The 15,436-nt window shown below is 45.7% G+C and overlaps 1 protein-coding gene across 1 annotated transcript in view; it reads left to right on the top strand.

Annotated features, from left to right (window-relative positions):
• The first annotated feature begins 12,110 nt into the window (after nucleotides 1–12,110).
• Nucleotides 12,111–15,436, top strand: part of NPR3 (natriuretic peptide receptor 3) — a 48,658-nt gene continuing 45,332 nt past the window's right edge. The window contains exon 1 of the mRNA XM_075021566.1: nucleotides 12,111–12,810. Coding sequence (XP_074877667.1) covers nucleotides 12,111–12,810 — 700 coding nt within the window. The remainder of the gene's footprint in view (nucleotides 12,811–15,436) is intronic.

Raw genomic sequence — 15,436 nt, 5'->3', positions numbered from 1 at the left:
TGGACACAATCCAGTAACATTGCTTCAAATAAATACATGAAAGCTGATGAAAACAGGGACATCTTAACCGTGAATTTTGTCAAGCCACTTGTGATCGGTTATATAAAGGCTTTTTTCTTTGTGTCCTTTTCACTTGGAAGTATTTGGAATCTTACTAAAAATAATACCAAACTGGTAAATCATTTCAAGGTTTTATAACTGCAGGGATAGATGACAGAAAACTCTCCTTAGCAGTAGCTGCCAGCAGATGGATTCCTGAGGGACTCCATTGTTAGATGCTGATCAGAGGGAAAAGATATTCTGAGGGGAGATACAAAGTTTTATTTATTCACAGTTCACTTGGAAGAATGGGATGGGACATCTTGGCAATACCATATAACAGAAAAAACAGCTGAGCTGTCATGTCTTTAAAACATCTTCTCCATATGCAGGGACCACAACATCTCTTTTCAGTCCTCTTTTCTAGACTAAGCAAACTTAACTTCTGAACCTGTCTCAGGGGGACACGCTTCCAGACTCTAGTTCTTCCCTTCTGAACTCTCCAGTTTGTCTGTGTTTCTCTCAAAACAATAATGCTCAAAGCAAACATAGTAATTTTGCAGAGCGGAGAGGACTATTGCTCAGGCCTGACATACAGCACTTCTGCTAATGTAACAGCTTCATATCGCTCACTCGCCTTCAGTCTGTGGCTCTTTAGGATGAGCAGAATCTTTTCTGCAGCACTATTCTGTGCTGTATTCTGCTTTTCTGTACACTTTGCTGAAGGGCAAAGCGCTGGACATTATTAAATTGATTGTCTGACTTCAAACTACCTCTCCAGTTTGTTACGATCACCAAAATTTTAAAGTACTTGTCAGGTCTCTTTCATCTTGACATGGCCACAGATTTTTAACATGTCCTCTTTCCTCCTTCATACACCTAATGACTTTTTTTGGACAAGAACCAATCACTGGATAGAATCAGCTTGAAGTATCCTTCTGGTTTAACACAGGCTGACTGACAGCTGTTGTCCAAGTATATTTTTTTCAAACATTTATGCCAGTTTCATCTAATCAAGCCAGTGTTCAGTAAACTAATGCAGCCCGTACTAATACAGTCCTTTTTTGTTTCAACAAAGTGATTATTGTCACAGCCAGCTACACTTCTTATTGCTCTCATGTCTCTCTGATATCTCCCCATTCGTTGTCACGCTTCTGGCTTTCTTCATGTGATTCTCTCATACCTGGAAAGCACTGCATTGTTCATCGTATGTAGCACATACTCACACAGCCTGTGCTGCTAGGCTCTGTACATAAAGCTTTTCTTTCACAAACATCATAAGGTCAATCACCCCTTTAAACAACAGTACCGATTAATGATAGCACCAAGGATAAACCACAAGAGAAGGAAAGATAGTAAAAAAATGTATTGTCTACATATATGTTTATTTTATCTTCTAGATCACCTGAGCCCAATATGCCATCTTGGGTGCAGCTGCCTTGGGATAAGAAATTTGTTACTGCAGCTCACCTGGAGCTGTTTTCTCCACTACACCAGAAATTATGACCCCCTCCAGTCTCTTGGCATTTCTTCGCATGGAGCCACTCCCTAGCCCGGTTCCGTCAAACGACCTAGTTTAGCAGAAACACCTTTTACACTCAAATCATACTGACAGAATGAGGGTAAGTAGCAATTACACTGCAGTTGTCCTGGCATATCTGGAAGGGCAGTAAACTGGCAGCAGGACCCAAACAGCCAGCCAGCTGGAGACCCAGCCAGCTGGAGACCCATCCCCAAAGCCTCTTCCTACAGATCAGCTACTACCGGAATGGGTGTGAGCTCAAGGCGCTTTTTTTGCCCTTTTTTTTTTGATTCATGGTGGTCCAATTGATTTCGGCAAGAACAGTTGTACACAAAAAACGGAACAGTCCCATTTCAGCTACAAATTACACTGGGGGGCTTGCTCTGCTCTGTCCTGCATTGGACGAGCTCCTGAGTGCATTTGGGAGAACAAAGTTGGCCAAACTCATCTTCATTAAAAGATCCGTCTGGCACTAAAAAAGAATGGTGTAACAATTAAAGTTGATGAAAAAAAGAATTAAAACCTGATATTTTCTCTCCTTGTTTTCTTTTGTGAAAACTGCCGGGAAAATTTAAGAGGAGAAAAGAGGTGTAAAACCACTTATTTCTTCAGAAAGAGGTCTAATTCCTGCTAACATTTCCACAATTGCCTGTGTTTGCTCTTTTTGTCTGCTTTGGCAGCAAAAGGCACGGAAGGGGGTTATGGTTTTTTACAAATATAAGGAATATTTCTGTCCTTTTGACTTTAGTCTACAAGGGCACATACAGGAGAATGAGTTAAACATTTTCAAGCAGTAACTTTTTGTGTGTGTGTGTGTGTGTGTGTATGCCATAAAAGCACTTACTCATGCTGTCAGCAAAAGCAAAATATACACCTAAAGGAAAGAACAAGTAGGCTTTTAGGAAATAGATGGTAAACTGCACATAAAGAAGATGTCACTTCCTAGAGTTCTCTGTTGTCCGTGCACAAATAAAAGCCACCCTTCCAAAAGGCCTCTCTGTCTTTGCAGAGGGGATGAGGACACCTCCATTTCCTCTTACTCTGCTTCTGGCAGCTTGAAGAAGTGATCTGCTCTGCACTGCCGAGGTCCTGTGCAGAAACTAGAACCTGTGAACCTCTGTCCATTTTGTTTTTTGACCTCTTACCCATCTCAGTCAAATTAAATTACATTAACTGATGCATGAAATGGCCAGTTCCTCATTCAGTGTAAGATCTCCTCTTCTGACTTGCTGTGGTGCGTAACAGTTTATTGACTACTGCTGTCCCACTCTTTGCTTTGTGCTGTTTTGATTACTCTACCGTGTCTTCCTCCACCCACCCATCTGTTCCTGGAACCTTTGTCCTTCTCTCTCAGTAATCTCATTTGTTCCCATTCCAGTCGTGTGATGACAAATGACAAATGGGTATTCCACCAAGTCCATACATTCATTTTTTATCACATTAGTGCTTTAATAAACTGGAATAGACAGAACTCCTGAAGCACGTATTTTTATTTAATTAGATATTTTAAAAATCTGTTCACTGGGACAAGATCTGTCAATAGTATAAAAAGTAGTTTTTTTCCACACTTGCCCCATAATTTAATAATTAGTTAATATACAAGAGAAAAGACATACAGAGATTTCAGTGCTAATGCCAACTCTAAGGAGTTCCTGTCTCCTGACTCTGGCAGCTTGCTGCTGTCTTTTCAGATCTCTTGCTCTGCTATGCCAACATAACTGCAAACCATATCAAGGAACCGATCTGGCTGACAAAATAATCCACATTTTCCCTCAGAATATTTTAAAGTTTAATCAGGTCCTGCACTGATATTACTATGTAAACTGATACTGCCTATAGTGCTGGATATCCAGCCAAAGCGTAGATGTCTGGTTTCTTTATGTTGTGAGACTTCTGTTCCATTTATATGGGAATATAAATCAAATTAGCACTTTAGAAGAGTTCCTGACTTGGGATTACCCATAACCGCAGTCCAGGTCTTTGGCTGACAGTGGATCTGGGATGTCTGAGCCCAGCTCTGGTTTTGAGGGACACCATGACAAAATTTCTAACATTTCTTTTACAAGCAGTATGGGTACCTATTGTAGAGTTACTAAATCTTGAGCAGATATCATTTTTGCTCTCCAAAGCCTTTTAAGTTCTCTGGACAGAATTGCTATGGTGTTGGTAAGGCACAGCAGAGGTTTGTGTTTCAGCACTCGCTACTTATCTCAAATTATGATATGGTTCTTTGACGGAGACAAATGCACATGAGGAACAAGGTGGCCATTGTCCTGTGCACTTCAGGGATCATAATCCAAGGCTGAACTGAGCCCAGGAAAGAGTCAAAGGTATTTACATTAGTAAAATCCCAGGGGCAAATTTTGCAGGTGTTGTTCCAAGACGTGGAAATGATAACAAAGGCGAAAATCTCCACAAGCCTAAGTAATTATTACAGCATCACTTTGATCCAAACCAAGATGATTTACCCTTCCAGTTCAGTTCAGTTAGCATAAAGGGTTTGTTCTGTAGCCAGATACTATCTATAAATGCAGAAATTGCTTGCCTAAAGAAAGTGAAGGTGCCTAAAGCAGAAGAAGGTGGTACATTTTGGGGAGGACCAATATGAATTAGGCATAGTTTGTAAGGTTACACTTTCAAAAAGAATGCAATAATTGCTTTCTCAATATTTCTTTCATCTCTGAAAGTACTTGGAAAAACATAGGAAGTGTGGAGATACTTTGTTTAAATTGAAAATAAATACAAAAACATCTTTCTTCTTAGAAATAAAATTTATCTTGAAGGTTTTGCTGTCAACTTATGATCAGTATCTCCTTCCATAGGCTTCAGTGGAATCATGCACATGTTGTAAAAGACTTAATGACTAATGTAAATAACATTTGCTGTGTATAAAGCTGTGTTTTGCCCATGTTATATGTTGTTTCGGGTGGCAGGCAGCAGAAAAATGTAGTATTCCTCCTTGAACAGCCATGAAAAGAAGTTTAATCTTTACTATTTATGGAAGAGAAAGGAAAGATATGTCTCACTCTGTGAAAATCAAACACTTTGAGGAGGAACCCTGTAGAGCTCAAATCAAGTCAGTGGAGTCTGGCAAACTGGCCTCTCATTTCTGTGGAGATAGTTTACGGGAGGCACCTGCTTTCAGTTGTTCAGGATATTGGTCCCTTTTTTTTTACAGAATGACAATATAAGTCCTGTTGTGCACTGCATTTTGCTGTTGTTTAGGGGTTTTTTTAGAGCAAAAGATAAAACATACTTTTTCACCTAGCTACACAAGATTTCATCTGAAGTATAACGGCAGTCATTCCTCGTAATTCATCATTGCTCTCAAAGTTTCAGGCAAAGATCTAGTCTGTGGACCCATAAAGAAGGAGCTTCTTTCACAAAGACTTTCAAGGGAAAAATCCACATTTTTGAGGGCTTTTTCTGTAATTTTGATCTTGCCGCAAAAAGGTGGAACTCTGCTGTTTTGTCCTTTTGGGGAATTCTGTTCCTTTTTTCTTGAAGTTCACTTGATGACAAATTACTTGATCAGGCATAGCTTTCCAATGGCAGTACCACATTAAATATTTTCAAGAGATAAAGTAAATGAAAATCCCAAACTTTGTCAGTGGTTGAATTTATAGTTGGGTTACACTTAAGAGTTTTACATGGAATTCCTATAAAAACAAAGAAAAAACTTGAACTTGATGGACCAAGACCGTGGACTGGCTCAAAATTAAGAGCTCGATTTTAACAGTCTCTGTTAACTGTTTTCAACACCACCACAAAACAACTTCCACAGTAGATCATTGTATTACTCACAGATTTGCAATAAACCCAAAAAAGCACTTGGGTCTTGTTTGCATGTGGTACAGAAATGACACCTGCACCACATCAGTAACAGTACTCTACAATCAGTGCACTTTTTCATTTGTGGATTTATGAGTAATGCCATACTCTGTTGCCCCTGAGGCCTAATCCTCTTATTTCCACTTGTGACCTGGGTTATGCTCAGCTTGATCAGTCATTTCGAATTTCCTCTTTTGTCTTTCAGGGAAGATCACAAGCATTGCACTGCTTCAAAGTCGATGCTGGCAATTGATGCTCGGCTGATTCTTTTTAGTAAGGCCATGTTAAGAAATGAGTCCATGATTTCTGGTTGACCTTTGAATGCTTACACCTTTACTTGTTCTGCTGCTTGCTGTCAGTATAATTTCAGAGGCTACAGTTTGCAGATGCTGGATTGAGATTGAGTTCAATAGATATATGTCTATGCATAATAAGAAGACTAAGTTCTCTCTACCACAGGTTTGTCATTAAAATACCATGCAAATATAGCATACTTTCTTCTTATTAATCACAACCATTTAAAAAATTGGTCCAAATTGAATGTTGCCCAAACTGAATATAAAATATAAGGATCAGTTCCTATTACCCAGGGTGTCTTCTGTGAAGCATGCAAAGTGCTTTGGGAAATCTGTGGTAGGACACCAATACGGATCGCTGTTCCCAGCTGTCCCTGGAGAATTGCCAGCACTGCAATGGCTCAAGAGGAGGCAAAAGAATCATTTCAGCTTTCCCCTGGACTATACAAAGAAAACAAAATGAGGCTTCTCAGTGTTATTTCTGGTACCCTTGTGCAGCAGTCTGGAGCAGCTGAGGTGCCTCAAAGTCCTGGCCCAAAGCAAGTGTATTCATCTGTGTCGTGCTGTGTATGTGCCATTGGGTCACGGGCTGGCTACGGGGTTGGGGTGGGGATAAAGCTCAGTTGCTGGAGATGGACCGTGCAAAGTGATAAGCAAGTTGCAAGGGGATGGTGCCCACACAGGGGTGATGAAATCTTGGATTTATGCTGTTAACCTTTTGCTGCTTGTAGGACTGCTTGAAGGAACATCAGTCTTCCCAACCTTAGAATTCACACCTGGTTAAACACAAACACATTTTAATGTGCTGGTCCATCACACAGAGGCTCCCTCCCCTCTCCCTTCTCCCCAGATTGAAGGGCCAGAGTCAAATAGAAGTTGCCTGAGTTTTTGATAGATGTAAGACAATGAATATTTCTTTAATCTCTTCAGGAATGGCCATGCTTTTCCAGCTGAAGTTAGAACAAGAACAACAACAACAAAAATGCCATGGTAGACACACATTCTGAAAACTTGAACCCAAACTGTTAATGTTCAACTAAAATGATAAGCAACCAAAAACCATGTCAGTTTATATATAATGGCTGTATGTAATGCCATTATATAAAAGGCAATATCAAGCAGGCTAGAGTACGTAGAGCTAACAACACTGTAATAGCTAAGATATCTTATTTCTGTGTTTGTTGAAAACTATGGACCTTTTCCATAGTCATGTCTTTTTTAGCTTTCTTTCAGATTGGAAATGAGAAGCATAGGTGTGGCCAAGTTGCTGTTGCAGCTGCAGGCATGCCTTGACTGCAGAAGTACAGGTAATTATTTTTTCATTAATAATAGTCATAGGGAGGGAAAGAAAAACATGCTTTATAATAATGCCTAGAGCAACTACTTCGAACTGGAAGTCATAGGACTACTGAAGAGAAATTAACTTCCAATAGAAATATAATCTTGTGCACACTGTTCTTATTTTGAAACACTTCAAAAGATGATTTTGCCTATCCCTCGTAGAAATTGCAGTGTTTCTTCCTGCAGTTATCAGAGGATAACCTTCCTGAGATGGGTAATGAGTTATTAGAAACTGAAAAATGCTATATACAATTCGCGACAATTTTAGTAGCATCATAGAAATGAAAAAGTATTTATCCGTATTTTAAAATTAACATTAATCTGAATGAGGCCTATATTTCCTTGGCAATGTATCGTATATTTAGACACATTCATTACTAAGGTGGACAGTTTATTGTTCACAAGGACTAGGGCATTAATTGGAAAGGAGACATGGAATATGATCTAGACATGCTGTCTTGATGGGCTGCTACTGTAAAGTAGGGTTATTCTCACAACTTCACAAGCAAATCTATTGCCTATCTTCAGGTTTTTCTTACAGAGCTGACTTATCCCTGCTATAGTGCCAGATGGATTGACCTGAAAAAGAAGGGGAGAAGAAATGAGGTGACTGAAATTGTATTACGGAACAGCTAATGAGACATCCATACTTTAAGGTCGTTGATGTTGTTTCTGCATGCAGTGAAGGGCAGTGCTTCAGGGAGTCTCCAAATTCTTCTGATGGAAATGAAGGTATGGATCCAGTTCCTTTTCTACAAATACATGGGGCACAGAAATACGACTGCTAGAAGACACACTTGCTGACTGCGATTTATACTGTCTCAGTCCCCATGTATTAAGCTGGGCCCTCCTGAAGTTGCTGTAACTCATACCAGTTGTCAGTAATCTAATTTTGATAAATCAGGGTATGTCCCTAACATGCGCATCTGTCGTAATCCTTCTTATGCCAGACGTGGAGCTCCTAAGACAATTCTGAGAGCAGGATTTTTCTGTAAGCCATGGCACCTCTCCTGCATTTTGCCTTGAATGTTGTATCTCTGCAAAAATTTCCTGATTTGTTGTCTTTCACCCTGTTACCCCACATTCAATATTGCCCTGTAGATGTGAGGAAACACAGCAAGTACTGATCAGATTACATTGGGTTATCATGTTGGATTTTAGCCCCATAATTTGTATGCGTTAGAGGAGTACGTGCTTTTGAAATACGCTCCAGGAGCATCAGCAGTATCTGTGACTAATTGTGGTGGGGTCAGTCTTTTTCAGCCTAGCATCTGCTTTTACATAATTGAACAGCACACCTCTCATGGGGCCGCATCTCAGCTCACCTTTCAGTATCAGTGGGAAAGGATGGGTAGGTGTAGCACTGCATGACTGTTGAGGACCATCTAGCCATGATTTTAGCAGTGGTAGTGAAGATAAGCAGTGTAGTGGAGGGATGGTCTTGAGATCACCCTAGACCTCTGGGACATCACAGTTTGCCTTCCCAAGTTCCATTCTCCCCATTTGTAAACTAAAAATGACATCCACCTGCCCGCCTTTACCTTACTTTGTGGTGTGAAGTGGAAGCTGTTAAGACAGCAAAAGTAGCAAGTGCTGCAAAGTGTTATTATTGTATGTATGCATGTACGCTCATGTTTTGTGTGTGTAGTTTTGTCAACTTGTAGTTCTTGTATACATATCTACCCAGAAGTTGGTGTCAATTAAAAGAAGTAAACATGTCCCCTTTTAATTTAATTTTTTAGCATCAGATTGGCTCATCTTGAGTTTTCATGCTGCAGTATTTTCAGCTAAAAGCTTCACTGCATTTTTACATAACATTAAGTATAGGAAGGTAAAACCACAAAACACAAAAGAGACACCCAGATACATCATGTCGCAGCAAGAAATCCCTTCGGTGTGTTCCAGAAGAGTACAGATTCCTTGAAATAAAAAGAGAATATCTTTGTAGAAACACAAGGAAAGAACTTGAAAGTCTGAATGGCAGGATATATTTGTGGTACAGTTGATGTTAAAATATTTCATCTTTTCAACCTCTAGGGGGGACTATGTTTTCAGCGAACCTGTCTGTGAAGAATTTTCTTAATCTGCAGCAGGCAGCTCAGACTGTCACTAATGCTAGCTGGAGCGAGTCAAGTGATTCTTGATTTGTGTATGAGTTATTTCTGGGGGGAAATAGCCTGTGTCTGAAATGACTTTAGTCCTAAAAGGCCAGCCTGAAATCTTTGCTTTCACTGCAGTCCGCGGGCATTCTGCCTGCTACTGATTCACGATTGCAGGATTTGTTCCTATTAAAAAGCATTTATGTAGCTGAAAAAACTGTCTGTGGAGAAATGTTGAATTTATAGCTATGGAAAATACTGTAAGTGAACTAATGAAGAGGTGGATTAAGTGACATTTTGAATTGGGATTAACAAGTAAATCCTCATGCATAACTTTCTGGCTCAGAAAAATAAATCAATCACAGGCTGGGATTCTTCTTTATAAAACCACTTGTGGTGAAGGGAAACAACCGAAATACTAAGGACACTTTGGGCCCGCAGAGACACTGTGACTCGCATAAGGCTAAATGCAATTGCTCAGGTGAGTAAGGACCACAAACTGTTGGCCAAATCCTTTTCTGAAAGCATCAAAACTGGTCTTTGACGTTACTACTGCTACACAGTACTGGCTAGATGCCTTTTGTTTCTTTTTCCCCTCATGTTGGCACTGCTTCTCCCACTCTTATTCATTCCCAGCAGTACTTTACCTCACAAGGAGCAGCCAGTGTGAAGGGATGGCAGCCCTGTGATTTATGGGCTTACTATCTCTTCCGTTGTGTTTACACAGCTTATGCTCAAATAAGACAGCTAGGAGAGTATGGAGCTCACACATAAAATGAAAACGATATTCTGGTGGGGGAAGGAGGCAATCAAGAGAGATCCGTCCAGATTTCTGTGTTGTAAACACATCTGTAGGGTCACCATAAAGCAGTGACTACAAAGGTCAGCATTTCAAAATGTGTCTTAAGAAAATGTTTTTGCAAGCTTTGTGGTGAAGATGGCTGGTGTGTTGTATATTGTAACATTCTGCTTAATCTCCACTCTGTTATACGGAGTTGTCTACAACAAAAAAATGCCTGACATAACTTACAGTACAGGAACATACAAAGCCAGCTTCACCAGGGTGGATGTTTATGTAATCTTCAAGAACACTCTGAAGTTCGATTCAGCAATCAAATAAAACTACGTGAGAGGCACATTTCTCAGAGGCGCTACCCATGTTCGAATTTCTGAGCTTCTTTGTTTTACCGAGCTCCATTAGACAAATGCTCCTGAAAAAAAAAAGATTTTTTTTTACAATTATTTCTGTACATTATTTGCTGTTTTCGTTCCACTTTTCAGTTGTAATTGCACAAGTGTTCCCAGCTCTTTTTTCATTTTAGTCGAGGCATCTTAAAGGTGAGCATATGGTCACCCCAGGAGCGCAGGTTTCCCATTCATAGACTGCACAGTGAGGGGGGCAGCAACAAAAGTAAGTTTACACATACTGCCCTGACAACGACCTCTGTGCTGAACTAAACAAACCCCTTCTGTAAAGCCAGGAGCAGTTCACTCACCTTTCGAATGCAAACCTGGCACTCTCTGAGTAACCATAAAACATCAAACCACACAGCCCTGCTCTGGGCTTGAGGATGTGTGCTGTTAGGGGGCACAGAAAACTCCGTAGAGAGCCATCCTTTAGGATTTTGCTGTCAAAAAGCATCAGGTATTCCAAAGCCTCTTTCACAAAACATTTTGCACGTTCCACATGGACTTCACTCCAGAACAGGAGTGTCCATTTTAAATGGACACTAACAAAACCTTAAGCATAGCAGCTTTACAGCCAGTGAGCATAGGGATGCATTTAACATGCTCTGACTAGGCAGTGTTGTCAAGATAATTAAAAAAGTTATTTTTCTTTTTTTCCCCAAGAAAATAATCTCGGAACAGGACTTGTCTCCTTCACTGGGGAAACTGCCCGCTGCCAGGGGCACGAAAGTTTGTCTCTGAGGCACGGTGGGTGGAAAACCGTGTTTGTGCCCTCTTGCCACGGGGGTCTCAGAAAGACCCCAGAGGGACATGGACAGGGGTCAGGGATCGGGGCTCAGTGATCCAGTGCCAGCTTCCCCGTCGGGTTCTGCCGTCCCTGAGCACGGGCATCTCGCCACGGGCGAGGAGCCGGGAAGCTCTGCTTGCGCCCTGCCGCAGCTGCCTGCATCCCCCAGCGCTGATGCTGCACCCCCCTCCTTCCCCAAATCCCCCAGCCCTGCCGAGCACCGACCCCTAAGCCCTCGGCGAGGCGGGGGGGGGGGGGGGGGGGGGGCTGGCTGAAACGCTTCCCTTGTGCGGCTTAACCGGGCTGAAGTCAACCCCCCCCCCAAAAAAATACTTTACAAAAAAATGACAGTGCGATGGGATCCCTTACTCCCCGACCCTGCCCGCCGGGACTCGCTCGGCAGGAAGGTCCGTGTACGCACACACCGAAGTGTTGCATATGCGATAAGGACACCCCCCACCACCACCACCCCCCACCCCCCCTCGCCCGGCCGGCGGTTTCGGCAGTCTCCACGCTCGCAGCTCGCCGGGGAGAGGTGTGCGGGCGCGGGGGGGGGGCGTGGGGGTGTGGGGTAGGGGGGGGCCGCCGCCGGAGGGGGGCGGGCGGGGCGGGCGGGAGCGCCCGGTCCGGCTCCTCCCTGCGCACAAACCCGGCCGCGCCGCGCCGGGCGTGCGGAGAAGCCGCCGCCGCTCCCGCGCTACTTAAGCGGGGAGGGCGCAGCCCGGCAGCCCCGCGGGGGGATCCGGCGGGGGGGCGGGCGGGCGGGGGGGAGGAGGAGGAGAGAGGCAAATAATTACCAACGACGACAACAATCTATAAGCAAACAAGGAAAGCGGGGCCGAGATGCTCCGTCCGTAACCCGCAGGCGGGGGCAGGTTGTGAATCCGCCAAACACCTGAGAAATAAAGCACGACCGAACAATTTCGAGGCGGGCGGGTGAAGGGGCGGGGGGGGGGCGGCGGCGAAAAGTTTGCCGGAGCTCGGTCGTCTCGGGGGGGGCGGGCGCGATGCCGCCCTGGCTGCTCGGCAGCCTCTGCTGCGTGCTGGCGGCGCGGGCGGCGCTGGGCGGCGGCCCCGCGGAGGCGGCGGAGGAGGAGAAGCTGATCCGGGTGCTGGTGCTGCTGCCGCAGGACGACGCCTACCTCTTCTCGCTGGGGCGGGTGCGGCCGGCCATCGAGTACGCGGTGCGGAGCCTGCGGGAGAGCGGCGCCGGCTTGCCGCCCGGCTACGCCTTCCAGCTCACCTACGAGGACTCGGCGTGCGGCAACCGCGCCCTCTTCAGCCTGGTGGACATGGTGGCCCTGCAGCGCCGCCGCCCCGACCTGCTGCTGGGGCCCGTCTGCGAGTACGCGGCGGCGCCGGTGGCGCGGCTGGCGGCCCACTGGGACGTGCCCATGCTGTCGGCGGGGGCGCTGGCCGCCGGCTTCGGCGCCAAGGGCGGCGAGTACTCGCACCTCACCCGCGTCGCGCCCGCCTACGCCAAGATGGGCGAGATGCTGCTGGCCCTCTTCCGCCACCACCAGTGGAGCCGGGCCACGCTGCTCTACAGCGACAGCAACCCCGAGCGCAGCTGCTACTTCGCCATGGAGGGCGTCCATGTGGTCTTCCAGGAGGAGGCCTTCCACATGGCCGTGCACAGCTTCGACGAGAGCAGCCGGCACCTCGACCTCGACGACGTCGTCCGCGCCCTCCAGACCGGCGAGAGGGGTGAGTGGCGGCGGGGCGCCCGCCTTGGCTCCTCCGCGGCGTTCGGGGGCGGACGGGGCGGTGGGAGCGCCGGGGAGCCAAAGTCCTGCGGGAGGGAAGACTCGTGTCCCACCCCGTCCCGTCCATCCCGTCCCATCCGTCCCTGTGCCAGCATCCCCGGGCCAGGCATCCCCCGACAGAGGGGGGACCAGCTGCCCTGGGCGAAATCTATGCCCGCAGGAGTTCCTCAGAGTTTTGCCTCCCGCACCGGGGAGGGAGGCTCGCCCTCGGGGACCGCGCCGGGAGGGTTTTGTGTGTGGCATGGTAAGAAATCGGCTTTCTGCCAGCGGTCTGGGTTGCCCAAAATCGCCCGCATCTGCGGAGCAGCAAATCTGTTGCTTATTCGCTGAGATTTTTGCAGTGACTCTCTGTAAGTAAGTTCAAAGTCAAAGCAAAGATGTTTTCTTCTCACCCTGCTGTGTCTTGCCACGGGGATCCTTTTCCCCACTCCTGCCGTTGGAAGCCCCGTCGAGTGTCTCATAAATAACAAATGCATTTAGGGGAAGCGGTCATTTTGGGGGATGTGTGGATGCAAAACCCGTGAGTGCGCGCAGTAATATTGCCACCAACTGTTAGCAAAACACCGTGGAGATAAATGGCTTGTAAAACATCTTGGAAAGTCACCCCTGGGCTGGATGAACTGGCTTTGCATCATGAAGTAGTAAAACGCTCAGAGTGCTTTGGGATGTGGAAATTTGTAGTTAGATGTGTTTGAAAGTGAGATCTCGCTGAGCAACATGTGGATACGTGGGCTTACCAAAAAGGCATTTTCTGTTAGAGGCTTTTGCCAGCCATAGGCTTCCCCAGTAAGGTACTGCAAAAGAAGAAAAGGTGTATTCCAGAAGTGGACCGCAGGATCAAGTTAAGGAAAGTCCCCTTAGCTGTTTTCCAAAAGAGGCGTAGATGTACAAAGTGCTTTGTAAAATTGTTACGTCCCTGTTTGTAGAATGTTAAAATAGCATCAAAATGGGACTGATAAAGATCATGCCGTGCGTGACTGGCACAACTGGTGTAATGGTGCCGTGGGCTGGAGACGGAGCAGCCTTGCACTGCTGATGTCGTTACACTGCTGTGAAGTTTTTAACGTGTGCAGGAGCGTGTGTGAGATAACTGAGGTCTAATAGCATATGGCTGTTTAATTCTCTATTCACCGAAGCAGGTGCTTAAAATAAAGCTTTCCTAGTAAGTGCCATTCAGGGAAATATACTGAATGGAGAGGAAGAAATGTGTAAGTGCTAGAGTAAACCACTACGTGGGAAAAGATGCTTTTCTTTTTTAATCAGTGAAACTTTCGGCGGGGGGGGGGGGGGCACAGTTCAGCTTTCCAGATGCTAAGAGCGTAACAGCATGCTTACAGCAGGAAAAGGCGAGTGTTCACCCTTAGCCATATGGAGCTATGGCTATGCTGTGGGAATGTGACTGATGGCTAAAGACAACCCTGCTCTTCAGACCATGCTGACAGTCAGGGAAGAGAGGCTTGCTTTCAGCCTGGGCTTAAATGCTTTGCTGAGCTGAGACCTTTGGTCTTGCGTGATTCTGTAACTTGCAAATGACTGAACAAAAGCAGCCCGCTGTCTCACTTCTTTCCCTACCTTGTGCCCTGTGGAGTCCCTCCCTCTGTCTCACCTCTTCGTTTGTCCTCTGGCTCATGCCGCTACTGTGAAATGCAGCAAGTGGGGCCCTTCAGCTTCAACTTGTGCCTTTCTGACTTCAAAGTCTGACTGCAGGACTTGCCTGGCACGTTCACTGGGGCCCAAGGGGTGGTCCTGCTGCTTACGACACCTTTCAGGTTGTCACAGTATTTTAAAAGTCATATATCATGTGAAGGATGCACCGTGTGCCTTAGCTGACGAGATGAGGTCTTCATTTCTCCTGAGGACTCCTTGGAGGTCCCCCCAACGGGGCAGCAGGGCTTGTGGGTGACGTGGCACTGTCCAAAGCACTTTCTAGAAATGTTTTTGGTTGGTTGGTTTGCTCACCTACCGTGACACTGTCCTGGGCTCTGACCCTGCACCTTCTCTGTTTCCAGAGATTGCTGCTGGTGTTGGTCCCACCTGAGTGGTTGGGCTTCCTTGAGCTGCCCGAGTGGGAGTGGGCTTTCAAGCAGATACAGGATACCTGCTTGAAACTCTCCCAAGGCTGAGAAAGAAGCTGCCCCACCAGCTGGCCTGTGGGCAGCCGGGGCAGAGGCTGGCCCCGTGGGTTAGGTTGCTGCTGGCTGGGGGTGTGCACTGAGCTCTCGGGGGTCCGGGAGGCAGGGGTGCACTCAGCCATGCACCTGTGTTTGCCAGTGGCTGCCTGGTCAGTCCTTGGAGCCACAACAAAACCATGGTGAAAAATATGATGATAAAAGTTAACCACTTGTCTTTAATGAATTTTGTTAGTAGTTCAAGCTCCCTTGTAGGCTCGGTTAGCCACTCTGCAGTCTTGATGCTGTAGGCTCAGGTTTGCCATAACGGTTACAAACCCAGGACTGTGCTTAAATGCATTATGCATAAGCATGTAGTCCAAGGGATGCACGTAGCAAAGGGAACGCTTACTCCTTTAACTGGAATTAAACTCTTAAGTATTTGCAGGATGAGTCAAT

Source organism: Buteo buteo, chromosome Z (genome assembly GCF_964188355.1).
Source record: "Buteo buteo chromosome Z, bButBut1.hap1.1, whole genome shotgun sequence".
Classification (NCBI taxonomy): domain Eukaryota; kingdom Metazoa; phylum Chordata; class Aves; order Accipitriformes; family Accipitridae; genus Buteo; species Buteo buteo.
Note: the sequence above shows the minus strand (reverse complement) of the source record. Positions and strands in the feature narration are given on the sequence as shown.